Source organism: Pteronotus mesoamericanus, unplaced genomic scaffold, assembly GCF_021234165.1.
Source record: "Pteronotus mesoamericanus isolate MK-2021 breed Mesoamerican mustached bat unplaced genomic scaffold, CSHL_Meso_final scaffold_1186, whole genome shotgun sequence".
Classification (NCBI taxonomy): Eukaryota; Metazoa; Chordata; class Mammalia; order Chiroptera; family Mormoopidae; genus Pteronotus; species Pteronotus mesoamericanus.
Window position 1 is genome coordinate 13,072,211 of NW_026555302.1, and position 26,913 is coordinate 13,099,123.

The window sequence follows — 26,913 nt, forward strand, 5'->3', positions numbered from 1 at the left end:
AGGAACTGGAGGGATGAGCTGTAACTTCCTTAGATGGGAAAGTTCAGTTTGGTACATGTGCCGTGGAAGAGGCATGTTAAACAACTAAACGGAGACACCGGGTCAGCCTTTGGCTGCGGGCAGGGGCCACTCCCAGGGCAGACGAGTCATCCTGGCTGGAATACCAATTTGGAAGCCATCAGCACTTCGATGGCATTCCAGGCTCAGAGACGGGGTGGGGTCACCCAGTCAGTGAGGGTGAACGGGGTGGGCAGCGACCGCTCCAAATGTTAGGTCGTTGGAGAGCTGAGGGAGGACTGACCAGTAAGACTGAGAACAAGAGTCAGTGAGGTGGGAGGAAAGCCAGGAGCGGATGGGCCAAACAAGATGAGGGCGGAGACTCGGATGCCGGCTGGCTTCAGTGCGGCGCAGGACCCCGGCGAGAGCGGCCTTGGGGGACCGGTGCGGCTGCACACTGGCCGGACAAGGGCAGGCGGAGAACGGGAGGGCAGGACTCAGGAATGCAGCCTCTGCGTTCCTCTTGGGGCTGGGCAGGACGAGGGCACTTCGGGGTCCCCTCGGCTCCAGGTTTGTCTCTCTTCCACCAGGTCTCCTGAGCTCCTTCCAGGAGAAGCGAGGCTCAGTGCCAGAGAGCACGCGCTTAGTTAGAATTGACAGGCTTTAGTTAGAATAGAGAAAACTGCGCCTCTCGGCGGCCATGTGACCAAGACAACTTTCTTAACCTTTCTGGGACTTTTTTTTCCAATTCTTACCCGAGGACATGTTGTTGATTTTTTTTAGAGAGAAGGGAACGGAGAAAAACATCAGTGTGAAAGAGAAACATGGATCGGTTGTCTCTCCTATGTGCCCCACTGGGGACTGAGCCTGCAACCTAGTCCTGTGTCCTGACTGGGGATCAAACCTGCCACTTTTCGGTTTATGGGACGATGCTCTAACGAACTAAGCCACACTGGCCAGGGCCCTTTCTGAGACTTTTGAAAATGAGGACGTTAATAGTGCCTACTGAAGAGTATTGTGGTTAATCTTTATACAGAGAAAAGAAGGTAATAAAAATGGAATGTTGAGCTCTACAGCTATTATCATTGTTATTTCTTTGAAAAATGCAAATCTGATTATGTCAGAGACTCCCCCTTTCCACTGCCCTCCATCACAGAGGTCCTGATTTCAAGTGCACGCTCTGTCCTTCTCACTATACTCTCTGGAAATGCCTACGAAGATATTTGTAGGGCCCCAGACTCCTCGGGCAAAAAGCTGGAGCGGCTGTGCTCCGTTCAGGGCTTAGCTTTAGGAGGTGCCATTCCCAAGGATTTCCACTAGGGGGTGAGCAAGGAGAAAGAACTGAAATGAACCAAGTCACTGGGGCAGCTGGACTGAAGTTGATGAACAGACATCACAAATTTGTCCGAGACACTTTTTGATTGTGTGATGTTTGCAATTACCAGGAGCCAAGAGTTAGACTCGTGTTTATACAAAAAGAAAGGGGAGAGGCAGATAGATGTGGGGAGAGAGGGAAAGGGGGGAAAGGAAGGGGTGGAGGGAGTATGAGAGGGAAGGAGGAGGAGGAGGAAAGGAAGGAAAGGAGGGAAGAAGGATGGAAAGAGAGAAGGAAGAGAAGAGGAAAGGGAGACCCTAACAACAATACCCTTGGTCTGCAGCTCTTCTCTTCTCAGGGGCGGTGACAGAGGGCAGGCTGGGGAAGGAGTGAGGAAAGAGGCACTAGAAGGGGTGGGGGAAGTGGGGAGGAGGGTGTGAGCAGAGCACTGAAAGGTGGCAAGTGCCCCGGTGACACTGTGCAAGATCTCTCTGCGGCAGCCTGCCTAGCCCTGGGCCAGGACCTGGAGCCCCGCAGCCCAGCTGAGAGGGGAGGCCACGGGGGAGCCGGACGAGGGCCACGCGAAGCCATGGTGAGCTTTCAGCCTCAGAGGCTCTCAGATGCTCAGGTGCTCTTCTTGGGGTTGCAGAAGCGGGTGGCAAAGGACAAGAAGCAACGCATTTCATTTTGGGTTTTAAAAGAGCCAAGTGCTAGAGTTGCCGAGTGCTCTTAAAGGCCGCGCGTCTCAGAAGTTCTGAGTCTTCTCCCTGACCTGCCTCCGGCACGGTTCTTGGAAGGCTGTTTGGTTGAAATGAGCACTTTGCGCCCTAGCACGGTGGCTCCCTGAGAAGGGATACACCTCAGAAGACAGGCTTTCAGGTGTGCAGAAAACCTGGGGACTTGCCCTCTGAGTCGGTCAAAATGCGTCTCTTTTTAGTTGAACAAACTGAACTGCTTTTCCGTGCTGCTATCTGTTTGACTATCTACTTCATTTAGGTATCTGAAGCATTAACCCATCATAATCAAGTGGGAGGTTTTGACATTGAATCTAGACATCAATAGTTCATTAAGTACTAAGAAACACTTCAAAATAGTGTATACCAAGTATGGGATAGTGTCATCTAACAGCCACCAAAAAGAAAACATTGCTGAAACAGGGGAAAAAAATCAGAGTGGCAGCAATCAGCAACTTGAGGTTAATATGTGAGAATAAAAGAGGCCAGGACTCAGTTTTGAGGCAAATTTCTTGCTACTCTTTATCCATTTCTGAGAAGTCAATTACTTTGGCCAGGTTTAGTAGGCACATGTGTTTCGTTTTGAACTTCAGGACAATTTGCAGGAGCCTCCTCAAGGGGCTGTAAATGTGAGATTTAAGAGTATAGACCTTGTGTTCTATTTGCAGATATTTCCACGGACTCATCAGAGGGCTCAGAGGGTCTTCAAGTCGTGGGTGTGGGCAGTGCTCTGTTGCGGTACGTTCTGCTATGTTTATATTGCTAAGCCTTTTTATTTTTTAAAAAAACTTGTTCATTTTTCCTAAATATCCACTGGGTGTGCCGGGAAGAGCACCAGGTAGATAGCTGTTAATTTCACCCCTCCTGTGCAGGTCTCTCTCCTTCCTCTCACGTTTAGTCTGTCCCCAGACACCGCCGGCGCCTGCCACACCCTTCCTTTGCTGCAGGGTCCAAATTCTGAAAAACCCACAAGGATCTTACTTATAAAGGAATAAGGCCAATGAAGAAATCTCTGATAGGGACCTTATAATCGATACAAAATATGTAGCACGTGCTTTCTACCCTCATCAACAGTCCAGTGGACATCAACGTCATTTCTACAATTGAAGCATGAGCTCCGTGCGGTCAGGCTCTTCCCCTATTTTCGGGTCCTTCTCCCCTTGATGTGTCAAGTTCTGTGTCTGATTCTTGAAGACTCTTCAGCCACTGTTTTGCCCTTTCTTCCCCATGTCCTGAGTCAGCTCATGTCCTCTTCCTCCGGCTTTGGCCAACAAGCGTGCTTTCCTCTGCCCCTGTCACCTTCCTTGCACCAGGTCTGCCTCAGGACACCTGGTACCCTAGTAAGTCCTTGCCACGTGCCCAGCGCTGGTCCGGGTCCTGAGGTTACAGCCGTGAGCAAAAACAGTTTCTTCCTCTAGCATTTGCTTTTTCTAGAATGCTCCTTTAAAACTCTGGTCCAAATGCTCACTTTGTGACATTCTTTACTCATGAATCCTATCGGTGTCATTTCTGATAAGTTTAATTTGATGAAGATTGATTATGCTTTCTTTGCACCTGTGATTCCTTGTTTAGAATCTTTAGGAGACAGTAACATTGGATCTGTTTTCTTTGCCCTACACAGTGAAAGCTTAATAAATGTTGATGTGAAAACTTTTACCTTACAGTGGATGAGTGTTTTACATGGATTCACCAAGCTCAGAAGGATGTACATTATTACAAGGTTACTGTGAATTATGTGTTTGTTTTGGTTTCTTCAAAGCCCTCATGTTTGAAGCACCCATGCGATGACTAAACACCATCTGCTGAGTATCTCTGTGTGCATAACATGATCTAAATAAATTTCATATCCTGCATCATTTGGTTTCATGAACCGTTCCTGTTGTTATTACGTAGTTAGCTATCTAAGGCTCGGGGAGGCCCTTCCTACAAGCAGTTCTTCCTCTGGCACTTAGTACCCTTTTTGGGGACCTCTTAATAGTATGTCATCATTCCTGTCCTTATTTTACTTCTCTCTTAGAAACATAAATGCTGGCCTTTGGGAAAGTATCCCACGGGGGGGGGGGGAAAGTAGACAGGAAACCTTAGAGACATATGACGTTATACTTAAATTAATTTTAAGTGATTGACAGCTACTAAGATAAAGAAATAGGAATTTCTAAAATATGTTGGCTAAAGGTCACTCGAGGGAGTTTTGAGAAAAAAATTATTTCATGAGAATGAACCTTGCATGCCACACATTTGTCTAAAATAGAGCTGCATGCAAAGGTCTTTTGTGCTCTGGCGAAAACATGGTGAGGGCAAGAAGGTGCAGCTTCTGTCTCTAACCTGCAAGTGACTAATTCCATGACGCCCAGGTGGCAGCCTGGACCCGCACGGTGTTAGTTTCCTCATCGCTCAGCCTGGGCGGGTTTTAGGGTGTTTTCAACCATAACCGCGGATCGATCACGCTGATGTCTTTCAGGTTTCTCTGCGTATCATGGGACGGACTGCTGGACCTACCATCATTCTCAAAAACCCATGAACTGGGCAAACGCTAGAAAGTTCTGCCAACAAAATTACACCGACCTAGTTGCCATACAAAACAAGGGGGAAATTGAGTACCTGAACAAGACGCTTCCCTTCAGTCGCACTTACTACTGGATAGGCATCCGGAAGGTCAGAGGGGTGTGGACGTGGGTGGGAACCAACAAGACCCTGACAGCAGAAGCCGAGAACTGGGGTGACGGGGAGCCCAACAACAAGAAGACAAAAGAGGACTGCGTGGAGATCTACATCAAGAGGGACAGGGACGCGGGGAAATGGAACGACGACGCCTGCCACAAGCCGAAGGCGGCGCTCTGTTACACAGGTAGGGAGGCCGGAGCGAGGAGCGGCTCGGGACCGCTGTGCGGACGCCGCAGAGCGGGCCCAGCACCCCCCAATCTCCCCCCGCCCCCCGCCACTGCCGGGCATTCCAGCATCAGCCCCGTCCTCCACGCCAGCTCGGACCCGCCTCTGCTGAGCATTTGTGGCGTGTGAGGCTGGTCCCAACACCCCCCAGCCATACCCTAAATCAGTTTACATCAGGATGCTCCACGTCCAAGGAGGAAGGTGTGCCCGGGGCCTCCGACCTGCGGCCCGCGGGCCGCGTGCAGCCCGGGATGGCTGTGAACGCGGTCCAACACAGAATCGTACATTTACTGAAAAGATTGACATGTGTGTGTGCGTGTGTGATTACATGTTGCAGTGTTTTTACTGTGTGGCCCAAGACAACTCTCCTTCCTCCAGTGTGGCCCAGAGACGCCCAAAGGTTGGCCACCCCTGGCAGCGTCCCTGCTAATGAGGCAGGAAGCGCAGGGGGCTCAGGTTCACATCACTTCGGTGCCCTCCTCTTGAGGAAGGGGGTTGGGGTCAGGCTTCCTGCAGGGCCTTGTCCTGGAATCCTATATAATGTGATGCGGTGGTGTTTCATCATCGGCGGTACACAAGATTTCCACAGAGACCACCGCAGCAGCTCCAAACAGCCCAGGCATTCCCGAGGCCTATTTTAACAGTGAGACATAGTTCATTGGGTACCTGGTAAATTAGACTCTCTACTAATTTGGAAAATTTAGACTTTCTAATGTTTCTATAGTTCTTTCTATGAAGAGAGGGGTTGCCAAGCAATCTGGCTGCAGAAATGATCGGCGCCGGGCCACCATTTAAGCTGCTTATGACATTAAAAACAAAGTGATTTCAAGAGTTTCAACATATGTCACTGTTTCCCCCAAGCGTGAGAGAGTATGAGGGTCGATAAAACCACACATCCATGGCTATATGGCCAGTATATTTCATTAATAACATTGTAGTGTATGGTTTTCCTGCAAAGGTACTATGACTATACAAACAAAGGTTCCCTGTTTATAAAAATAATCTCAGCCCAAAAAAGTTGTCTATGTTTCAAAAAAAAGACCATGAGGACTAAAAAGTAGCCACATTGAAATACTGTCTTTCTGATCCCCGCACAGCTTCCTGTCAGCCCTGGTCATGCAGCGGCCATGGTGAGTGCGTGGAAACCATCAATAACCACACCTGCGCCTGTGACGTGGGGTTCTACGGGCCCCAGTGCCAGTTTGGTAAGCCCCTTCCTTACTCATCTTGGCTTCTTCCTGTGTGAAGTTACGGGGTGATTGCTGCCGGTGGAGGTGAGTTGGGACAACATGACGCTCGCCGTTCTGAGAAATGCGCAGCTTTCATCAGAAGGCTGCGCTTGCACAATGTTGGTACCTTTCTGTAAAGGTTTCGTTAGGTCAGGATGGAGTTTCGAACGCGCCTCCTAACTGTCAATGGCTTAGTTTCCTCCCAGCGTTAGAGTGCTAACAAGTCCACCCATCTCCCCAGAGTGCGAGCCCGTGAGAGCGGGACCCCGCCGCGCCTGAGTCATGGCCGTCACCCTTACGGCTCTGTTCTTCGCGGCACTCGGAAAGATGTGTGCAGAAGGGAATTGAAACTCCATCCTGACTTACGAAACCTTGACAGAAAGGAACCAGCATTGTGCAAGCGCAGCCTTCTGATGAAAGCTGCTCATTTCTCAGAACGGCGAGCGCCATGTTCTCCCAAGTCATGACAGGGCAAGGCCACAAAGAAAAGTTCACATAATGCTCTACGGTACCTATAGGCCAGAGATATATAATAAGAAATCCAACATACTTATTTGGGCTGGGCATTTCAGAAGCTATAAAGGCAAATCTATGAGAGATTCTGCTTTTAAAGGGTTTACAGTTAAGTAGTGGAAATTATATATGCTCACAATTTGCTTTGATGGAAAGCAAGGCAAGCCGGGGGAGGCTTGCAGAAACTGGAAGTTGCTTCCTGAAGCAAGATGGCCTTGTTTGACAATGGGAGGCAACTTAGTATCTTTTTCCATTGAATTTATTGGGTGACATTGGTTCATAAAGTGATACAGGTTTCAGGTGTGCGATTCTACAACACAACATCTGTACATAGTACTGTGTGTTCCCCACCCTGAGTCAAGCCTCCTTCCATCACCATTTATCCATTTATCCCCCTTTACTCTCTCCTACCTCTCCCACCCCTGTTGTCCTGGTAACCCCTATACCGTTGTCCATGTGTATGAGGGTTTGTTTTTTTTTTTTCCCTGCTACTTAGTTTTTAATACCTGCATTTAGGGCAATTGCCCTGGAAGCAGTGCATGAGGCAGACTGGACAGTAAAAAGAGAGGAGATGGGGAGAGTCCTTAGGAGTCTATGGAAACCCCTCCCCGTTGCAGAGGTAGAAACAGAAAGGCAAGAATGCACAGATTGAAAGGCAGCGAGTCTTTGACCCACTCAACTCACTACTGAAAGACGCGTCAAGTCCTTTGATACTGATTGAGTTTCAAAACTATGTTTGAAGTACCTGGTGCGTGACATAGAAAATGACAAGGAGGGAGAAAAAGCAATGTTTGTAAAGAAAACATAAAGAATTAAAGCTGAAGTACATGTAAATGTCAACCAAGCGGGACCGAGCATTTCATTCAAGCGCGGAGCCATGGCTCCTCCCCAAAACTCCACCCTCATTCTGTTTCAAAGCTGTGTTTTTTTAATTTTTGTATCACTGGCATGTCCATTCTACCCTTTGTTGAACATTTCAATCTTTTTTCCCCCCCCTTTTTTTTTTTTTTTTTTTTGCCTTGGCTTCCATCATATCTGTTCCCAGGTTTTCTTTCTGCCTGTGGTCATTTCTCTTCAGTTTCCTTTTTGGGCACTAATCCACACCTGGACACTATTATTAGTTCCACCTTCTATCTTTGTTTCTTTGCTCTTTGGACTCTCTATACTTCCTTTGGTCAAATTTGCCACCTTTTGTGAGCTCACAAATCTATGTGAGCTTTGGATTGACAACCTGTTTCCAGCCATTAACTCCGATTTGGACTTGGGATGTACACGAAAAATGTAAAAACTGTCTTCCGGATCCATTCTTTATTGAAATCTCAAGATCAAGATCACAAAAATGGCTCAAATTGAATGACATAAGATGTGAGAGTTGCAATATTTGCCCAAATGGCATGGCAGGGCCCACAGTGCAGAGGCTGAGTCTCAAGTCTTCATGTGACCCGCCACACTGCCACTCAGGGCAGGGACACAGGCGCAGCCTCTGCAGAGGGCTGCCAACATCAGAAGAGCCAAAACTCTGGAGCAGAGCTAGGGAGGGTGAAGGCAGACTCAAGGCTGACGTGCTTCCTAAAGCTTTTATCTGTCCCCCTGTAAAGAAAGTTAACTACGGGCACCCACTCTTCCTCCAAACCTCCTTCCCCCAACGCTCTGATATACTCGGTAATTTCCAAATGGAGCTGGTCATTCCCACTTAAACCTACCTAGATTTAAAAATTCTCTCCCCAGATAATGCCAAAGAGAACTAGGAGAGTAGCTAATGTCTAATGAAGACTTCCGATGCGCCAGGCTCTGTACTAAGTCCTCGACTTGCTCTGAATCCTCTAATTCCCATGCCGACTCTGGGAGGGTGAAGCAGTTGGCATTACTCCTTTCTTAAAGTTGAAGGAACCGAAGCTGCAGGGGTTAAAGGCGCTGGGTCATCACACAGCCACACTCGGATGCGGCCCCGGTCACCAGGCCCTCTTAACAGCACCCAATGTTGTTCCTTTTCTTACTGAAGTGATTCAGTGTGAGCCTTTGGAGGCTCCAGAGCTGGGGACCATGGCCTGTGATCACCCTCTGGGAAACTTCAGCTACAGCTCACAGTGTGCCTTCAGTTGCTCTGAGGGAGCAGACCTCGTTGGGAGCGAGGAGACCACGTGTGGGCCATCTGGAAACTGGTCATCGCTAGAACCGTCCTGTCACGGTGAGTGGGCACCCCGCCAGGCGGCGCGGTGACGGCAGTCCTGAGTCTATGGATGGGGGACGTGGGAGGGCCTCGCTGAGGAGCCTGTGTCCTCGGTGGGAGCAGAGTTGAAGCTTAGACCGTCCTGTGATGATTTTCAGAGAGGGAATTATTACTGCAATTAAAAAAGAAAACCTGCAAACAAAAAGTAACAACCAGATACTTCTGAAGCCATTTCACAGTCTCACAGTGAGTCATTGTCAGCAGCAGGTGTGGTCACACAGCATGTTTTCCAGGTGTGCCCTGGCTTCGCCCCGACTCACCGCCCCCCACCCTTCCCATCGCCGTGGCATAAATAATCGGTCTTGCGGAGCTTCGGTTAAGTTTTGGTTATTCTCTCCTCTCAATAACACTTGTTTTATGTGGTGTCCTACTTAACGCCAACCAATTTCCTTCTTGGAGGATAGAGGTCTTTTTCTCATTATTTATTTGTTTATTCTTGAAATCATTTTTTCACTTTTTCTCCTCCATGAACTCTCAGGAGAGTAACAACCACTGTGAAAACAACACACGATGTCTTGTCGTTGTTTTTTTTCTATTTGAAGTATGGTAGCCGTTTTCTTTTTAACTAAGATTATCCCTCTGCAGAAGAAAACCGGTGGTGTCTGAATGTGTGAAGTTTTGGTTACATTTTCCACATTTATGCTTCTGACTCACTAGTTTAAGTGGTTTAATTCTCAAAATAACTATCACAACCATTTAGTGAAATCACAGCACTAAACAGAGCAACGTGCTGAATTTTACAGAGGTTAAGGGACTCGCTTCAGGGGATCGGGCCATTTCTCAAACTTGCTGGGGTAGACTTCAGAAGGGGAGAAAGGGAAGAAATTCTCTGCTCTCCCCGAGAAGGTTCCATAAGAGCCCGGGAGGCAAAGGCCAGGGAGCAGGGCACCTCCAGCAGAGTGGTAGGGTGACACCTGGGAGGACCAACCCCCCTGCCCACTCCTCACCCCGAAAGGTTCTCAGCGCCCCTGGCTTCACCCCGGACTCACCACCGCACATCATTTTCAGAAACGAAAGCCTGGAAGCGTCCCCAGGAGCAGTTTCTAGGTCAGGACTGCCTTGAGTCCTGTGCAGGGTTCCGCAGCTGAGTCAGGTAGTTTGGCCACAAACCTTGGGTCAAGGGAGGGCCTCTGCTCAGTGGTTTGTTTTTCTTTTTCTTTTCCACTGAAGTGATTCAGTGTAAGCCTCTGGCGGTGCCTGACTTGGGCACCATGGACTGTAGCCACCCCCTGGACAGCTTCAGCTTTAACTCCACGTGCACCTTCAGCTGCTCAGAAGGGACTGAGTTAATCGGAGAGGAGAAAACTGTTTGTGGATCATCTGGAACCTGGTCAAGCCCCACTCCCATATGTCAAAGTGAGTCAGTTTGCCCCAATATGCTGAAGGCTTTAAAGATGGAGCAGATGGTGGGGAAAGATACACTGAACATTTATATTTCATTTTGCTAACTGATGTCTTTTAAAAATAAATTTGTACATATTAATTTTCTATATGACCCTTGATTATTCTTCCTTCTTCCTCCAATGACAGCCTTTTCTTTTCTTTTTTTTCCAGCCCATTCTCAGCTCCTCCTATCTTAATCCCTAACATCTAAAATTCCTGTCTCTACTGACTTCTTATCCACTCTTCTATTCCAGTACAAGTTCACTTCTCTGTTAGTCCATTAAAATGCCACTACAAAGGCCACCGATAGCTACATAATTCCAAAAGTAGTGGATACTTTTCAATGATCATTAAGCCAAAGCATCCCAACTCTGTCTGTGCCTAAGGGCTATGTCTCCCCTGTTTCTCTGAATCCTCCCCCGACAGTGCCTGGCAACGGGTGCTCAATAAATGCGCATGGAATTAGCCACCCAGGTCTTCTCCTGAGGCCACTTGCACAGGTGACAAACCATCTGTGAGTGGTAGGACCTGTGGAAGCTGTCAGAGAAGCTGGTCTCTGTGGGGCCCAGGCTGGGGAGAGGGGCAGGGGGTCAGGGAGGAGGGCAGGGTCCTCAGGGGAGAACTGAAGGTCGGGCTATGGGACCTTTCCTTCTGAGGCTGGGCTAGTGTCCATGTCCTCACCCCCATGCAGCCAACAGGCACCCCCTTGTTCGGACCCTCTAGGACCTTGAGCCTCTCTTTCTTCTACTACATAGTTGGGTGTGGAGAGGCAGGCACCTTGAAAGGCTCCCCAAAGCACTGCGAAGAGCAAGGGATGCTCTCAGACTCTGTGCGACATGCAAGAGGAAGTCCCTTTAATGGGTGCTGTCAGATTAAAGACTGCACATGTCGGTATTTTTCCAATAACAGCTCCCACATGCGCTTGGCTCACCCTCCTGAGGAGATTTGGGGTGTCCCTCTGTGCGCCTTTGAAGGAGGGGCGGGGCGGGGCGGGGCAGGAGGGCCGGGCCCTGTAACAGGCAGGTCAGGCAGGCCGCAGGCACGGGGACCACCGCGTAGAAGTGCACCCCGCTGCTTTGCAGTGACAGCATGGCTAGCATCCTGCGGCTGCCGAGGTGCCCGGTGCTGGGGGCCGGCTTTGCTCTCTCCTGCAGTCCTGTTGACTCCCTGGCTCTTCCCTGGGGTTTAGACTCCTCGCTGCCGCACACGGCCATGGGGTTCAGCATTGCTTGATGACATCTTTAGGTTCGTCTCCCAGGAGTCCACAAATTGCAGATCTGGGTACTGAGACCCCATAGGCGCTGGACTGGCAAAGCTGGCCCGGCCTTTGCCTCTGCTGCGGACTCGCCATGGGCCTTCTGGGCCAGCTCCCTCCTGTCAGATGCACCAAATGGGCTCTTGCTGGGAGATGGAGGGAGGGAAGCCATCTAACGCCACGAAAGGGCCTTGGAGAGCCAGGGCTCGCGGCTTCATGCGGTGCGCTGCCCCGATTTCTCTTTCAGAGCTGGACAGGAGCTTCTCGATGATCAAGGAGGGCGACTACAACCCCCTCTTCATCCCAGTGTCGGTCATGGTGACTGCCTTCTTGGGGGTGGCATTTATCATTTGGCTGGCAAGGCGGCTGAAGAAAGGTACGTGAGTTTACCTTCCTATGAAATAATGAACGTGTAAAGAGAAAACAGTAGAAGCGCACAGGCGATGAGGTAGGAGACCCTGCTCCGCGTTCTGTGGGCGTCCGGCCCGGGAGATGGGCAAGGCAGGAGGGGATCCACTTGCATTGAAACATCTTGGCTGCTTTTTTGTTTTTCATCCAACAAACTGGAAAAAAAAAAAAAGCCTGCTATCTTCAAAGCACCTTGCCAGGGTGATAACACACAAATGGTCCTTTGCTCTTATTTAATTCTGAAAAAAAGGATGCACAAGCTCTGTCCTCGAAGGGCCCATGTGCCTTTGATTTCGGTGCTGCGATTCTTCTAGGAAATGAATCTAAGGCGCAGTGAAATTTTCAGGGCACTGCTCCCCAATACTTGACCTTGTCAAGGCACACGTGCCTGTCTGGCTCCCCACATGGACGGGTCCCCACGTTTTCTCCCTGGTGTTTGTCCACGAGGGACGCAGCCCTAACGAGGCACCACGTGCCCCGGCTCGCCTCCACTCTGGACCGGAGGAGGAAAGAGAACAAAACGGCTGCCTCAAGAAGCCGGTACGGCCCTAAGCAGCAGGTGAACCCACTGGGGAGAACAGTATCCCTCGCCACGCCCCCCAGGTCCAGATCCTAAAGTGGGGCCAACCTAACAGTTCAAGGCCCAAAGTCTGAGGCCGACCGTGGGCGCGAGCTGCTGTGTTTGGCAGAAACGTCCAAGACTCTGAAGTTCAGGCACATTAGGCAGCTTTTAACAAATCCCCGCTTCAAGTTCAGGGCCAGCGATGACCTCGAGGCCACGGCGAAGCAACGGCTCTGTGCAGCTCCCCCTGGCGTCCCTGAGCGCCATTTCACTCCACTTCCGTCACAGTCTGCGCAACAGACGTGCTGTGTGGAGGCTGCGCCGCTCGCCCCCACCCTCACTGGCGACTGCGGGAGTAGTGTCCACGATTTCCTCGCGGTCCTTCACCGGGATGGGCTGTTTCAGCCCAAATTTAAGAATAAGGGGGCTAGATCAGTTTTCTAACCAACCCAGAAAGACAGCGAAGGGGGCGCCATAGATGTGCAAGAACTTTAGTAACTGTCACATAAGAGCACGGAACAGTTAAAATATCTCTGCTCCTGCTGTGAGAAATCTGCTAAGATTGGATCCCATCTACTCATACACGATACTAAGTACATAGTATTGCACGAAGGCAAAAGAAGGAGGTTTTTCTCTCACGACCGATTATCATTTCCAAGAGACTTCAAAGCATGGCCCCAGCTGTCCTGTTATTCCTCCTACAGGTGGCGTGGGCAGAACTGAGGGGGTGGAGGATCGTGGGTGATTACACACCACCCTCTGGGGAAGGGGTGTGTAATAAATAAACTTTATAAACTAAATAAACTTTAAGGACTTTGGCGCTGTGAGACACTTCGATAAGGAGCATATTTACTCCCACATTCTAACTTTTTACAATAAATGTTAATAGGATCCAAAGAGCAGAATTGAAGTTACATGTAGTCAGTTGGGGGGGTGGGGGGCGGTGGGGGATGGAAAACTGGCTAAGGCTGTGTTATAAGCATGCGGTGAGAAGAAGCAGTGGGGTTGTTTTTCAATTTTTTACTTGGAGTCATTTCTGTACAAGATCTCAAACTGATAACTTGAAACCTGTATGCCCCTGCTGTGGGAATCAGCATGGGGCAAACAGGAAACAGCTAACAGGCAGTTCGACTAGTTACAGTTATGCCAACCCAGAGAACAGAGGTCCCAACAGATGACTGACTTTGTAGGAAAGTCAGATTATTTCTGACATGACATTCAAGTAGTCTTCATTTCTGAAACCTGTTCTGATATCTCCAATTTTGAAGTCTTCCAAATTCTGGTTGTAAGTCCATTGAAATGTGATAATTATTTTTTTCCTATAGAGACGATGTTAGACACGATGGGCTAGGCGCCCAGGCTAAACCCCTAGAGATTTTCGAACACAATGTAGCTGATGCATTTATGAGAATAAAAGTCAAAAACAATAAATCTGGCTATAGACAGTACTCACTGACTCTGAGAATTTTATAGGCCCTTGGGGCTCAGGAAGCTGGAAAAATGGGTCAGGGAAATTTTTAGAGCATCGCAGTCAGTGAAATGACCTGAACCTTGTCCTCTGTCCCTCTGTTCTCGGATGGATCTTTTGAACCTGCACTTTAACCCCTACCCTAGTTGTCTCAGAACCCAGATGTGAGCTCCTTCCTTCTGAGGGAGGAGCGGGGCGGGCTGCAGGAACGTGCCTCCCCGAGCCTGGGCCTGTCTGGAAACACTCTCCTCCGCAGCAGCGCCGTTCTCTGCTGAGTCATTCTCTCTGGCCCTGTTCGGTAAATGAGGAAATTGACCCAATAATGTTTGAGGCCCAGTCTCTAAAGTCCCTGAATATCAGCGAGGACCAGAACCAAACTCCCATCTAGACGTGCCCCGAAAACCTGTTCTCTGTTTTTTCCTCGGTTGGAAGACTTTTCCACCTGAACCAACTCACAGGTTAGAAGAGGGCACGAAACTGTACACATGCCCCTTAGTTCCCCTTTCTTCAAAAAAGAAACTCTCTCAGTAGGAACAGATTTTTGCTTATGTATTATTATGCATTTCATTATTCCTAAAAGAAAAATATATATGAAAATACACAAACAGAAATCTGAGATTAATTCAGGTTTAACTCTTCCTGCTCAAGTGTATTTGGTCCGTGCCATCAGCAGGCTGAGTTTTGGAAGAAGTGTTTACAATAGTAAATTCTAACATTTTAAAGGTTTAAAATAGTCCTCAAACACTATCTGAGCTTTAGGCTCTGCAACAAATACCTTGAGTACGTTTTGTAAATCCACGCAATGAGGAAGACATAATTTCATGTCCCTTTCACGGAGGCAGAAATTGTGGCTTAGAGAAGGTTAGTAGTTCTTCAAAGACACCCTGGTGGCAGCAGGTAGGACTGGCATCCAGACTGAGTGATTCTTGAGCTCCAGTTTGTAGCCACCGAAATGTATTGCTTCCCCGTGATTTTTTTCCTACTCAAAGAGCTTTTTTTTTTTTTTTGCTTTTATTTCAACACTACAGTTCATTCATCTACTTATTTATTCTCTGCTTTTTAAAAAAAAAAATAAGGTAATTTACAACATGCTTCAACATGACAAGTTAAAATTAGTTAAAAGGTAAGAAAAAGAAGGGCAAAACGTACCGTACAAAACTGGGTTGGAGCCAGGGTGAAGGGGGAACACAGAAATGTGTGTCACAAAGTCCCATCCTCTTGATACAAGAGGGGCTCTCGGGTCAGGCTCAGAGTTTCCTTGCAGCCACTCAAGGCTTGCAGCCGATTAGGCCAAGCGAGTCACTGCATCGGTAAGTCCCTGAGATGAGATGTGCCCTTCCTGCCACCAAGATCGGACTGCAGCGTCCCTGCGGACTCTCTCAGACAAGGCGGTGGCAGGAGGAAGGATGCGTGTTCTCCAGGGTCAGCAGTGAAGTTTCCTAGGAAAGAATCCGTGCGGAGGTGGGGGGTGGGGCACGGCAGGTGGGGGAAGGGGAAACACGTGGACGGGTGTACGGGGTCTGACCCTTACACAGCGTGGGCTAGATGTGTCTTCACAAGCAGCACTGGTTGTGGACGGAACTGTGTCTTGTCCGCCTACTGACCGCTGTTTGAGTGAAAGCACTATCCCAGGGCCTCTAGTCTGCTTGGACGCGGGTGCACCCAGCAAATGCACAGCACACTTCAAAAGACAGACTGAGGGTGGGAGTCTCTCTTTCCTCTTCCTTTAAAATATTGAAATTGTCAACTTTTGCTGATGCCATTTTTCTATTCTATTTTTAGGCAAAAAGTCACAGAAAAGGTAAGTTTTATTAGTTTCTACATCTGTTGATCTATTCTCCACCTTCCTAAAATACTTTCTGTAATAGTTAGACACGTTGGCTCCTTAGTGGTTACTTCCATGGGGCCTCATTCAAATGAAGTTTCTAGACAAGAGGATCGATCTCTCAGCCTTCCCTAAAAGCTGGGGCTTGTTAGTGCCAGTGGAGCTGAGTGAATGAACGAAGAAGTTATGCCCTGTTAGGCACTTACGTAAAGGGAGCTCTACCTGTTTGTCCCTTAATTTATTTTTGAGGATTGGAAGCATTGTGGTATATTTTTTCTTCTTGTCTTGCTGAACATGAGGGCAAGGCTACTGATGGTGTTCAGGAAACGTCCGATTCCACAGGGATGTGCTGACGCTCTGCTGAGTGGAAGGTGTTCAGAAGTAGGTGCGACCCCAGACTCAGGTCCTCGGTGCTCAGCAGGGAGGGTAGGCGACAGCTGTTCTGATAAGCACTGACCTGCAGAAATCAGAGAAAAGCGGGGAGCACAGGTTCTACCTGCAGCTTCTCCAGAGAGGCAATTTTTTAGTTTCATCTTGAGACTCATATTTCTCTAATTGAAGAAACACAAATGTAGAAGAGGTGCAGAAGTGTACAAAGCGCACAGCCTGCTGGGCAGAAATGAGGATGGCAAAACATTTGTCAGTTTGAGAGGCTCAGTGCCTTGCTCTGAAATGTCAAGAAGAACATAAGCAAAACAGACTGTGCAGATGAGATTTTTGGTGGCATACTAAGTCCCCAGCTAGACAGGGAGCTCCTTTTAACAGGCTAGGAATGAAGCAAGATGGTCCCTGAGCAGGCTGGTTGCTGGTTCAATCATCCTACAAACCACAACTTGTCCCTGAGCAGTGCAGCGGGCTGTGCTCAGAGTGCAGAGCTCAAGACAGACAGTGAGGTGGCACGAGTCAGCCAAGGCCGGGTCACAGGCTGGTTCAGAGCCTGAACGGAAGAGCAGGGACTTTGTCCCAAGGTTGCGGGGGTGTCACCAGGGGGCTTTAAGCAGGTGGGGGTCATGCTGGAACTGGTAGCTCAGGGGTCTTTGCATCTGACCCGTGGGGCTCACTCTCCACAAAAGTGGGCAAACATGAGACATGGGTGAGCTTGGGGGCAAAGAACTGTTTTGGACAGGTTTGAAATTATTAGTTTAAAGCCCTCTAGAGAAATAGCAGTGAGGATGGGTTCGTGAGATAAGAGGAGACAGAATCAACAGAACGTGGTTATTAAGTGGATAAATGAGGGAGAAGAAGCAGAGAAGCCACATGGTTCCGGCTGGGGAACTGATAGACGGTTGCTGGCTGTACCATGCAGCGCTACGGACCGAGATAGTAAAACGGAAAATGAGCAGTTTTGGCGGTGGAGCCCCCGGGCTCAGTTCTGCACACGCTGAGCTTTCGGTGCCTGTGTCTCATCCGCAGTCCATTGGCTGCCATGTGGCAGGGGACGTGGATTTAGGGGTTCCCACTTTACAGGAGGCAACTGCCCCTGGAGGGCCAGGCACCATCCTCCAGGCCGTGTGAGAATGGCGGCGGGTGTGGGAGATGGGGGAGCCCAGGAACATCACCAGCGAGGAGAAGGAAGAAGGGGAGAGTTGCCAGGAAGTTAGAAAGCAAATGAGGAGAGTGGGTCGGAACCCTGAGGAAAGAAAGGGGTGGAAACCATTTCAAACGCTTCCGGGAGAACCAGTAGCTTTCCCCTGGGCGTGGCCGGGGGGGTGGGTGGGGAGCCTGTTCTCGGCATCCAAATTGGGACAGAGGTCCGTCGGCCAGGCGTTGAGGGCTCAGTGGGGTGAGAGCGAGAGGCAGAATGTGTAAGCCACCCCTTTTGAAAAGCTTGGCTAGAAGAAGATGAGGTAGCTGGGGGACAGGTGAGCTGGATGGGGACCTAGGCGGAGGTCCCTTCATTCTACTCCAGTGCCCTGTCTGCCATTTGATTGTGTCGGCGGGCCCCAGACAACCTTGGGGCTGGCCTCCCCACCTCTGTGGGCAGGAAATCCACACGCCAAAGGGCCTCTTTTATGCCCACACCCACTGAGTGAAAGTCTTCCTGGCGCCTTTTACCCAGAGCCCGCTCTGGCCACAGGAGCCTCCTGTGTTTCAGTCGCCACTGGGCAGAAGCAGATCAGCTAAACTCGCCAGGTGTCCTGGGCGGCAGGAAGGGTGTCAGCATTAAGCGAATGCCCGTTGGAAGCCAGCCGCCATGCCGGGGTCCATGGTTCGCTGCTTTTCCCAGGAGCCCGCCACTGGCGATTTATTGAACGCCTTCGCGCAGGAGTGGTGCTGAGCTTGGCGGGGCTCTCAGAGGGGCGCGCCCTTGTCCTTGACCTCAGAGAGATCATGTAGCAGGAGTTAGAGCAGAGATATTTTTCAAAAAGCCAAAAAACACAAGGAAGACGATGGTCACAGCCAATGAATTCTGTGCTGGACACAAAGGCCTCCTTCGATTCAGAAGAGGTTTGGGGCTCACAGAAAGCCTGGTGAGGTCTGTGCCCGCACAGGTTTAAACAAAGGATATGTGCTCCGCTTTTCTGCCTTTAGAACTCGGGGCGCTGGACCCCCAGGTTAGGGCTGCAGGTCCCAGACACTCCCTCCTTCAGGAATGGGGTTTCTTCCTTCACACTGAGATTTTTGTACGCTGGCACTGAGGAAGGGTGGGGTAGAAGAAGGAGGGTGTGTTTCTAGAACAAGGTCAAGATGAAATGAATACTATCGCACTACACACGTGCATCAGGGTTTTTTTAAACGCTTGAGCTAATGTTCGTGGTCCGGGGCATGCAATCCTATGAGCCGTTGGTTGGTAAGAATGGACTCCTAGGGTATTTGTGGTTTCGATTCTTGCTGGGTTATTTTGACTCTTCTGCAAAGTGGTTCTGTTTATCACCTCATTTGGTTTCTAGTGTCTAAATTCTGCCTGGGTAGAAGCTACACCCAAGATACACAGGAAGATATGATGCCAACCTCAGAGGAGGGTCTACGTGAAATTCTGTTTTCAGAAACATTCTTGCCTCTCTATTGGAGAATGAGTTTGCAGCTGCTGAATTGTGGTTTACCAGGGCAGTTCACCATGAGAACAGTCTCAGAATCTGGTTCTTCTGTGAAAGGTGCTGCTAAGAAATACCATATTTTTTCCCTCTGTCCTTTCCAAGATGTCCATTTCACATGCAAGAAAGTGTCATTCATTTCATGAGGCTAAATTTGTCACCATCTCAAATCACATCCCACCGGAAGCAGGACTTTAGACTCCCTGCCCTAGCTTTCCTGAGTTTTGATTTTCTCTGATTTCTCTTTCCTTTCGAGCATGTCGTCTGCCTCTACTTTCCTGACTTTCCAGTGTACAGAATCGATCTAAAACGCCCTGCATGCACGGTAGCTCTGAGGACGAAGCCTGTGCTGCAGACGTCTCTCTGAGGCGGCCTGGGGCCCAGCCGCCGAGCCTCACCTGGGAGCTGGGCAGAGGTGCAGCCTCTTGGTCACCGCCCAAACCCACTGAGGCACCTGCTGTGCACACGGTCTCTGGGTGGGGAGCGTCTTCGAGGGTGAGAAGTGCTGCTGCAGAGTTTTCTGTTCCCACATCTCCACCTCAGAGCAGTTCCCGCCTGTCATCTAACCCGCTGAAGATATTTCCTTCACTCTTCTTTTCGCCTTTAGTAAACAGTTACCTTTCCTACTCACACTTCAATTTTCTCCATTTTAAGCTCCTTTGTTTTAACTTATATTCTCTTGTTTTTCATTCAGCACGGATGATCCATATTAGACCACTGTCTGTGGCAGAAAGTTCTCCAGATTCTAACGCCTCCCTGGACCCTCCCCGCCCTCCCTGAGAAGTTCCGCAAGGGGTGTCTCCTCCGCCAAGATGTGGACAGTGTCTTTTCTGTGCTGCTGAAAGGGTTTCTGCAGGGCCAGCAGCTTCTCCTCCCCCACCCCCTTGCCCTCACCCCAGTCCACCCAGGGCTTCTGCCAGAGGGATTTTGTTCTCTTTTCTGTGGAGAAGAAAGACCCCAGGGGAAAGGATTACTGCGGAACAGGAAGTCGTCTGGTTTCGCTCTCTTCCTTGACTCTTGCTTCCTTCCAGTTTCAGCTCAGAGCCGTACCCCATGACAGGCACTTCTGAACACACTGAGAAACCCGCAGGCGTGCAGCCGCGGGCTCGGCTGTGCCGCAGACCAGTCACACTGTGGGTGCATCTTAGGGAAAGCTCGTGCGATTCATGTCGCCCCTGCTTTCCAGCCCCTGCCAAGGAACGGGGCTGCGCTCCGAAAGGGGGCAGTCCTTGCTGCGTTGTGCCCCCAGCTCCTGCAAAGGCAGGCCACGCTGTGTGCCACCTGCCGCCTCCCCGCTCCCGCCCACTCCCCTGGCCGGGGCCGACCCCCACCCAGCATCTCACGAGCACCCCACCTGAGCGAAGGGAAGGCCCTGGTGCCCTTTCTTTCCACTTGGGTTTTGCTGTCTCTGTCAATTACACCCACCTGGCTTTCTTTTATAGCCGCTACATTGTTCATAAGGAACATTGCCACCAGCATGCAGCTGCAGGTGACACGGGTCTCTCTGGTGTCACACAGAAGAGCTAGAACAAGTAGAAAGAGGTTCCTTGCCCCACGCTGAGATGTGCGCCCTTCCCTGCCCCCAATTCTCACATCCATCTACCTGGATTCCACCCACCTCACCACGTCTTTCTTATCTAGTCCTTAACTAGTCCTTGCCTAGTCCAGCCCACAGCAGCCTCCCCTTCCTGACCTCCTACTGCAACTTAGTCTGTAATACGCAGTTTTGTGCTTAAATACAGCTTGGGTTTGTTGTGTTTTTTTTTTTAATGTTACCTACTTTGTTATTTTAAAAATTATCCTGTGTATGTTTTCTCTCCAATAAAAGTCTACCCTCCTTAAAGCCAGAGACGGTGCCACATCCCTGGAGTGTCTAGTTCATTGCTTGACACTCAACACTTGCGTGTTCCAACAAAGGAGAAGGAGCTTAGAGTGCGCTGCTGACAAGAGCTGCAGCCAACCCTCCCCTCTGGCCTGTGCTGACCTGAACCGACAGATGCTCATCAGTGTCCCGGGCTGACTTCTCAGAGGCCGACGGGGCCGGTGTAAAGACCGGCTGGAAACACCCCCGTGTCCCCCGGCCACCACAGCTTTCACACTCATTTGTACAGCCATGAGAAGGACTTTTTTTGGCAGTGACCATGCTTCCCTTTCTCTGAGCCAACGCCAATTCTGAGTCACAGTGAGGGCTGTTGTAGGAGATTCTCCATGATGCACTGCAGCGGCACGACGTGCCCTGCAGAGCCGCGCGGCGCGGCCTGTGCCTCAGGGCCGGGCAGGGCGCGGCCGCTCAGGCTCCCCGGCCGTGCTGCCCGCGAGGCCCCGTTTGGAGGCTGCTTCTTGGGAGTAAGGTGTGTGTGGATTGGAAAACACAGTCTTAGGTTTAAATCCTAAGGAATTACGATCTTAGAAATTACGCGATGCTACGTCTTTTTAATAAAGGTTCATAAGATTCATAAAGAAGGAAAGATCCATGAGATAAAGTTCTCCAAAGACGTTGGGTTTAACCTCCCTGAGACTTAGTTTCCCGTTTCCTTGCCTGTAACATAAGAATGAACTGTGTCTTGTTTATCTCAGAGGGTATTTGCGACAGTCGAGTCAGGTGCGAAACTGCTTTGTGAACTCAACCTAAAATGTGGATTCCCTGCCCTTGCATTGCTATCTGGCCCCCCAGGTCCTTGGCGTGGGGCTTGAGCAGAAGCAGATCGGGGGGGCCTTCTCTGGACTGGAAGCCAGGGGCCCTCCACTTGTGTTCGAAAGGGAGCCCAGGGCTCGGACCCTTGCAGGGGTCAGCCCGGCCCTCGTTCCCGCACACTAGTTGGGGGAGGTGGGGAGGCGTAGGCTGGGGCAACAGACGCCCGCGGCGGAGCTGGCCTGCGCCCTGTGGTGCCACCCTGCCTGTCACCAACCTTTCTGAACGGCAGGCTTATTTATGAAACGGGGTTCCATTATCCGCCCCAGATTAAATGAAAGGACCCGGAATGCCAGCCTTTGTGAGACTGGCTGGGTTTAAGGGACACAGAACCACCTGCTTCTCTGGATTGGTTCGGTGGGTCTGGCTACATTATTTTAGTTTTCTGAATATATATTTTATTAAATGAAGATTTAAGATTCAATTTTATGACCTTGGCTCTGATAAGAAAAATCTGTCCCCTGAGGATCACACACGTCCCACGCATGACCCTGGTTTTCACCGCTCGGCCTCCCTAGGGCTGTGCTTTCTTCTTTGACACATGCCTGAAACAGACCTGGCTCCACAGTGATTTAATGAGACAGAGATGAGGCAAGAAAGCGGGGCCCCGCCGAAAACCGCTGCGGAAAATCAGCGAAGCTGTCCTCCTGACCGCTACCTCAAAGGTCCCATTCTCTGCCAGCTGACTCCTCTCTTCATTTCCCCTTTTCTCTCAAGTTCTAAAATCTCCCTCTCCGGACTGCAACAACCTAGTTCCTCCTTCTGTTCACACGTCCTGTCCAGGAGGGAAAAGCTGCCACCACCAAAACAATACATGGCCGTGACCAAAGACCAGGAAATTATCAGGAGAAATAAGGAGATTTTCACTTCCCCTCGGCCTTGGCAGTCCTGTCGCACCTGGTGGGCTCCTGGCATTTCACTTGACAGAGCCTTCCCCGTGGGACGCTGGACCGTGTCACTGGAGCTGAGCTTCCCTCGGCACCTGGGTATGGAGCTTAGACCAGGGAACAGGTCTGGTATCGGTATCTGCAGTTCTAAAAGTTCTAACAGCCGTAGCAGCCATCGGGACAAGAATGTCAGGGCCGCAGATTTTTTTTTTTTAAGCGAATTATCTTAAACTTATTTTTGTTGGCATCCAATCACCTTGCTTGACATCCTAACCCAATTCAGGGGAACACGGCCTTTGGTTGACAAGCCTCTGAGGGAGGAGGTGAGACCGGCCAGAGCAGCGCTGGCGGGAGCGCAGGGCACAGTGACATGTGCGACACAGCTTGGGTCTCTGTGTGAGAAGCTGCAGAGAATCTCACGTTCCTTGCTCTGGGGAGGGCCCGGGAAGGAGAGCGAGGGTGGTACGGGGGGGCAGAAGAGAGCGGGAAAAGGCGTGGGGAGCGAGGACACGGCGGGGTGGGGGGCGGCCCGGCCCCAGGGCGGCGGGGACCCTGCTGGCGCTGCACAAACCTTCGGGGGGCTCTGCCGCAGACAGGCCCGTGCTCAGGAGGCTTGAAGGGGACGTGTAAGGTTAAAGGGGCTGCTTCCTAAGTTTGGGGAAATAGCAGACATAAAAGATTACCACAAAGCACAGGGTTGGAACAAGATATTTTGGTAAAAACAGAACGTTGAGGAAAAACATCAATGTTAACATACACATCAAAACCAAGCTCACTGGGAATTTTGAGAACTCGTAGGGAGGGCCCGGGCTCCCACTGTCATCAGCATTTTTAATCCACTGTATCTGGGTTTCAAGAGGCGGAGAGACCCTCGCTGGCCTCTGGCTCCCATTCCTTGTGGCATTTAATCCTTGGCCACAGGTCTTACTGTCCCCATTTCCAATGTTAGGAAGCTGAGGCCCAGCGATATGGAATAACTTGCTTTAAGTTCATAGGGCTAGCGCGCATCCATTCATCAGGTAAGGAAGGGAGCATTGCAAAGAGCCGTGGGTCTCGAGCTGAAGAGAGGAGGGAATATGGACATTTACTCCAAATGGATTTGGTCTCTGATACTGACGCTGGACGGCTGAGCAGGCCGAAGGAATGGGGCGCTGTCCCAAGTTACACGAACATCACCCTTGACAGCGACCCTGCGGGCACAGACTGGGCCTCTTGAGCCTCCGTAGAGCTCACCCCTAAACCTGGAGGTCGACAGCTGCTCGCAGCAGCTGTCGCGAGGCTTAAGGCGTGGGATGGCAGCCTTCAATTAACCAACTGTCTACCAAAAACTTGCTATTGCAAGAAAGGTTACCAGAGTCTGTGAGCACACGGGCAGAGCCCGGCCCTGAAACCCCAGCAGTGGAGGCGGGAGGGGAAGAAGGCACCTCTAACCGCAAGCCACGCGGTGCGCACGGGCGTGCTGAGTGGGTGGGCAGGGATGCTGCGGTCCAGTGGAGGGGGTGCCGCTTGGCAAAGGGCAGCAGGATTGATAGGAAAAAGAGCATGGGGTCTAATTAGCAACCAGAGGGTGAAATGTCTTTGAGGCAAAGGTGTGGAAGTCAGAGATGCCGCAGGTTTTACTGGCTTGGCAGAGAACCAGCAACAGCAACCAAAAAGGCATACAATGGCTTCAGCCACAGACTGCAGCTTGAGAAGTTTCTTCCACAGTTTCTGGGAAAGCCTGAGCAAGGCAGGGACACATCACAGCGATGTTCTGGGAAGATGAGCCCCTCTGAGGGCCGAGGGCGGAGGGAAAGGGAAACAGGAGACTAGTCGGTAACTGTAATTAATCGGATATGGGGCCAGGGCGGTGCCAGGAAGATTCCTCTTGGAGACGCTGCCAGCGTTCTTGCTCTGGGACTGCTTGGGGTCGGGGTCAGGGAGGGGTGCTGCTGGGGGGGCGGGGGTAGCAAAGCACTCAGAAAGGAAAAACATAAAACAAAGACCTGGTTAAATATGGTTTATGCAAATACTCCTTTTTTTTCAAAGATGTTGTAGGAAAGTCCCTCTTTTGTTATATTTCCTCTGCTTGAGCCTATCTCCTTTATTCTTAATACAGGGTTGCGCCAAAGATACGGTCAAAATGGCTTTGGATTCTCGAAGGCAAGTGGTAGGGATGGAGGATGGGAAAAATCCCTGAATGAAGGGCTCTCAAAGATAGGGGTTTGAATCAGGTCTGACCCTTTAAATGAAAGCAACCTGAGCCCCGCCTCAGAAGTGCCGTGTTGACAAGACCCTACTACAGACTGGTCAGCCCTGCCTGGGGAGGGGCGGGGCGCGGAGCCTCGAGAACGCTTGTCCACCGGGCCCACCAGCGACAGCTGCACGTGGGTTTAGAATTAGCGTGCAGAAGGCACATCTGGTGGGCCGCACGGCTTGCACAGTTGTGCGCGTTACTTCCAGAACACTGCATGAAGGTTCTAGATGAATCTCTGTCTCTTTAGGAAGCATATACCCTCAGGAGTAGCTTTTAAGCATATACCCTCAGGAGTAGCTTTTTTCTGTGATGAGGAACACTCATTAAAGCACAAAAATACGCCTTGTCTGGAGGGAAGTTAAGGCCCAGAGATTAGAAATCACTGCTTTTCCTACACCCGGCAGTATCTTGAAAGGGCCCTCCTTAACATGTGTGAGGACCTTCATCCCCATCAGAGGGTGTGGTCACCAGTGATCCCTAAGCAGAGCACCCATGCTTGACGCCACAGACCTGCGTGCACGGAGCGCCCAACAAGTAGCCAACTCTACTGCATGCGGAACATTTACAAAAGTAGATCAGGTACAGGGTATAAAGCAGGCCAATACATTTCAAAAAACTGGGATGATGCAGTTCAAATTCTCTTGTATCTAAGTTAGTGATAAAAAAGGAACTTTAAAAAAATCCCAGTACGCTTAATACTTTTTTAAAATTTAAAGAACTCATAATTAAAAAAACAAAGAAAATTTTGACCTATTATAATTAAATGATATTTAAAATACCATGTATCAGCAATTGTGGATTGCAGCAAAGGAAATGTCAGGGAAGATTTATCATTTTAATGTTTACATTAGGAAAGCAAAAAAGGGCTAAAAATTATGCACCCAACTTAATAAGTTAGAGAAAAAATGATAAAATAAGCCAACACAGAGTATAAAGAGAGAAATAATTTAAGAGCAGAAATTAATATGTAGAAGCAAAGAAGAACAGAAGATCAAAGAAGATTAAAAGTAGACAAACTAAGGAAAAAGAAAAATGATATAAAAATACAAAATTAGTATAAAAAGCTTTATCTAAAAATATCACAGATGATTTTTTTAATTAAGAAAACATTAAGGACAATTTAATGAAAATATATTTGGTAATAGTCAAAATAAACAAATTTGCTGAAAAAAAATACTTGTGCAATTTACTCCTGAAGACATAGAAAGTCTGAATGGTTTCCTGTTATCATTATAGAATTTGAATGTGGAGTTAAAACTCTTTCCACAAGGAAAACAATAGGCTTAGGTACTTTTCCAAGTGAATTACAAAAATTAAAAAAAAAAAACCCAGATTTTTCCAAATATAATCAACATTTTATAGAAGTATAAAATGAAGACCTATTCCCCAATGATTCTATGAGGCCAAAATATTCTTGATTCAAAAATCAGATAAAGACTTTGCAAGAAAGAAAAACTATAGTCCAATCTCACAAATACATGTGAAAAAAAATCTTAAACATAGTATTAGCAGCCCATTTTTATAGCAGGATATAAAAAATAAAACCTCATGCTCAGTTTAGGTTTATTTCTAGAATTTACATTAGAAAAATCTCTAATTAAAAATCACCATACTAATAGATTAGAGGAGAAAAATCATATAATCATCTCAACATTGGAGGAAAAAAAAGACCCTGTTAATTTTTAAAAAGGAAAGAAAAGCTTTTAGCAAGCACAAGAGGCATTTCCTTAACCAGAAAGGACGCCTGGTAAACAGTAACAAATGTCATTTTGAGTGCTCGGTTGTCAGAAGTTGCGTCCCTAACCAGAAGTGATCCGTGCTGCTGGCGCACAGGGACAGCCAAGAACGTCACCTCTCCGACCTTCAGCTCAGGGAGCGGCATTGACCCACCATCCCACCTGCTACCCCTCCAGATCCACTGCCACTTTCATACTGAGGCTACACCTCCCAAAGCCTGCTCCCAGCCCCTGACGGACAACGTCGGTGACGCAGCCTGAGTCCATCACTCAGAGTGGGGCTCCTCTAACGGACGACTTGGCCTCCAGGACTCCCCGCTGGCCTGAGTGAACTCGAAGGCCTGTACTGCCGTCTGAAAGGCTTCCCCCTCCCTTCCCCCTTTCCTCCCTTCCCATTTTTCCTTATATACAGGTGTGCTTGTGCCCCCACCTGAAGGCGCCTCTTGCCTACCTCTGTGCTGCTCCCTTTACCCTTCACAGCGTTTCTCTCCGCACAGCCCCTGGAGGGCTGTCCGCCTG

The 26,913-nt window shown here is 49.5% G+C and overlaps 1 protein-coding gene across 1 annotated transcript; it reads left to right on the forward strand.

The window, feature by feature from the left end:
* Positions 1-1,765: 1,765 nt before the first annotated feature.
* SELL (selectin L) lies at positions 1,766-26,655 on the forward strand. Its single transcript, XM_054587601.1, has 8 exons — positions 1,766-1,904; positions 2,715-2,784; positions 4,508-4,894; positions 6,033-6,140; positions 8,680-8,865; positions 10,078-10,263; positions 11,793-11,921; positions 26,492-26,655. Exons 1-8 carry the CDS (start codon positions 1,902-1,904, stop codon positions 26,653-26,655), a joined length of 1,233 nt encoding a protein of 410 aa, XP_054443576.1. The 5' UTR covers positions 1,766-1,901.
* Positions 26,656-26,913: the final 258 nt, after the last annotated feature.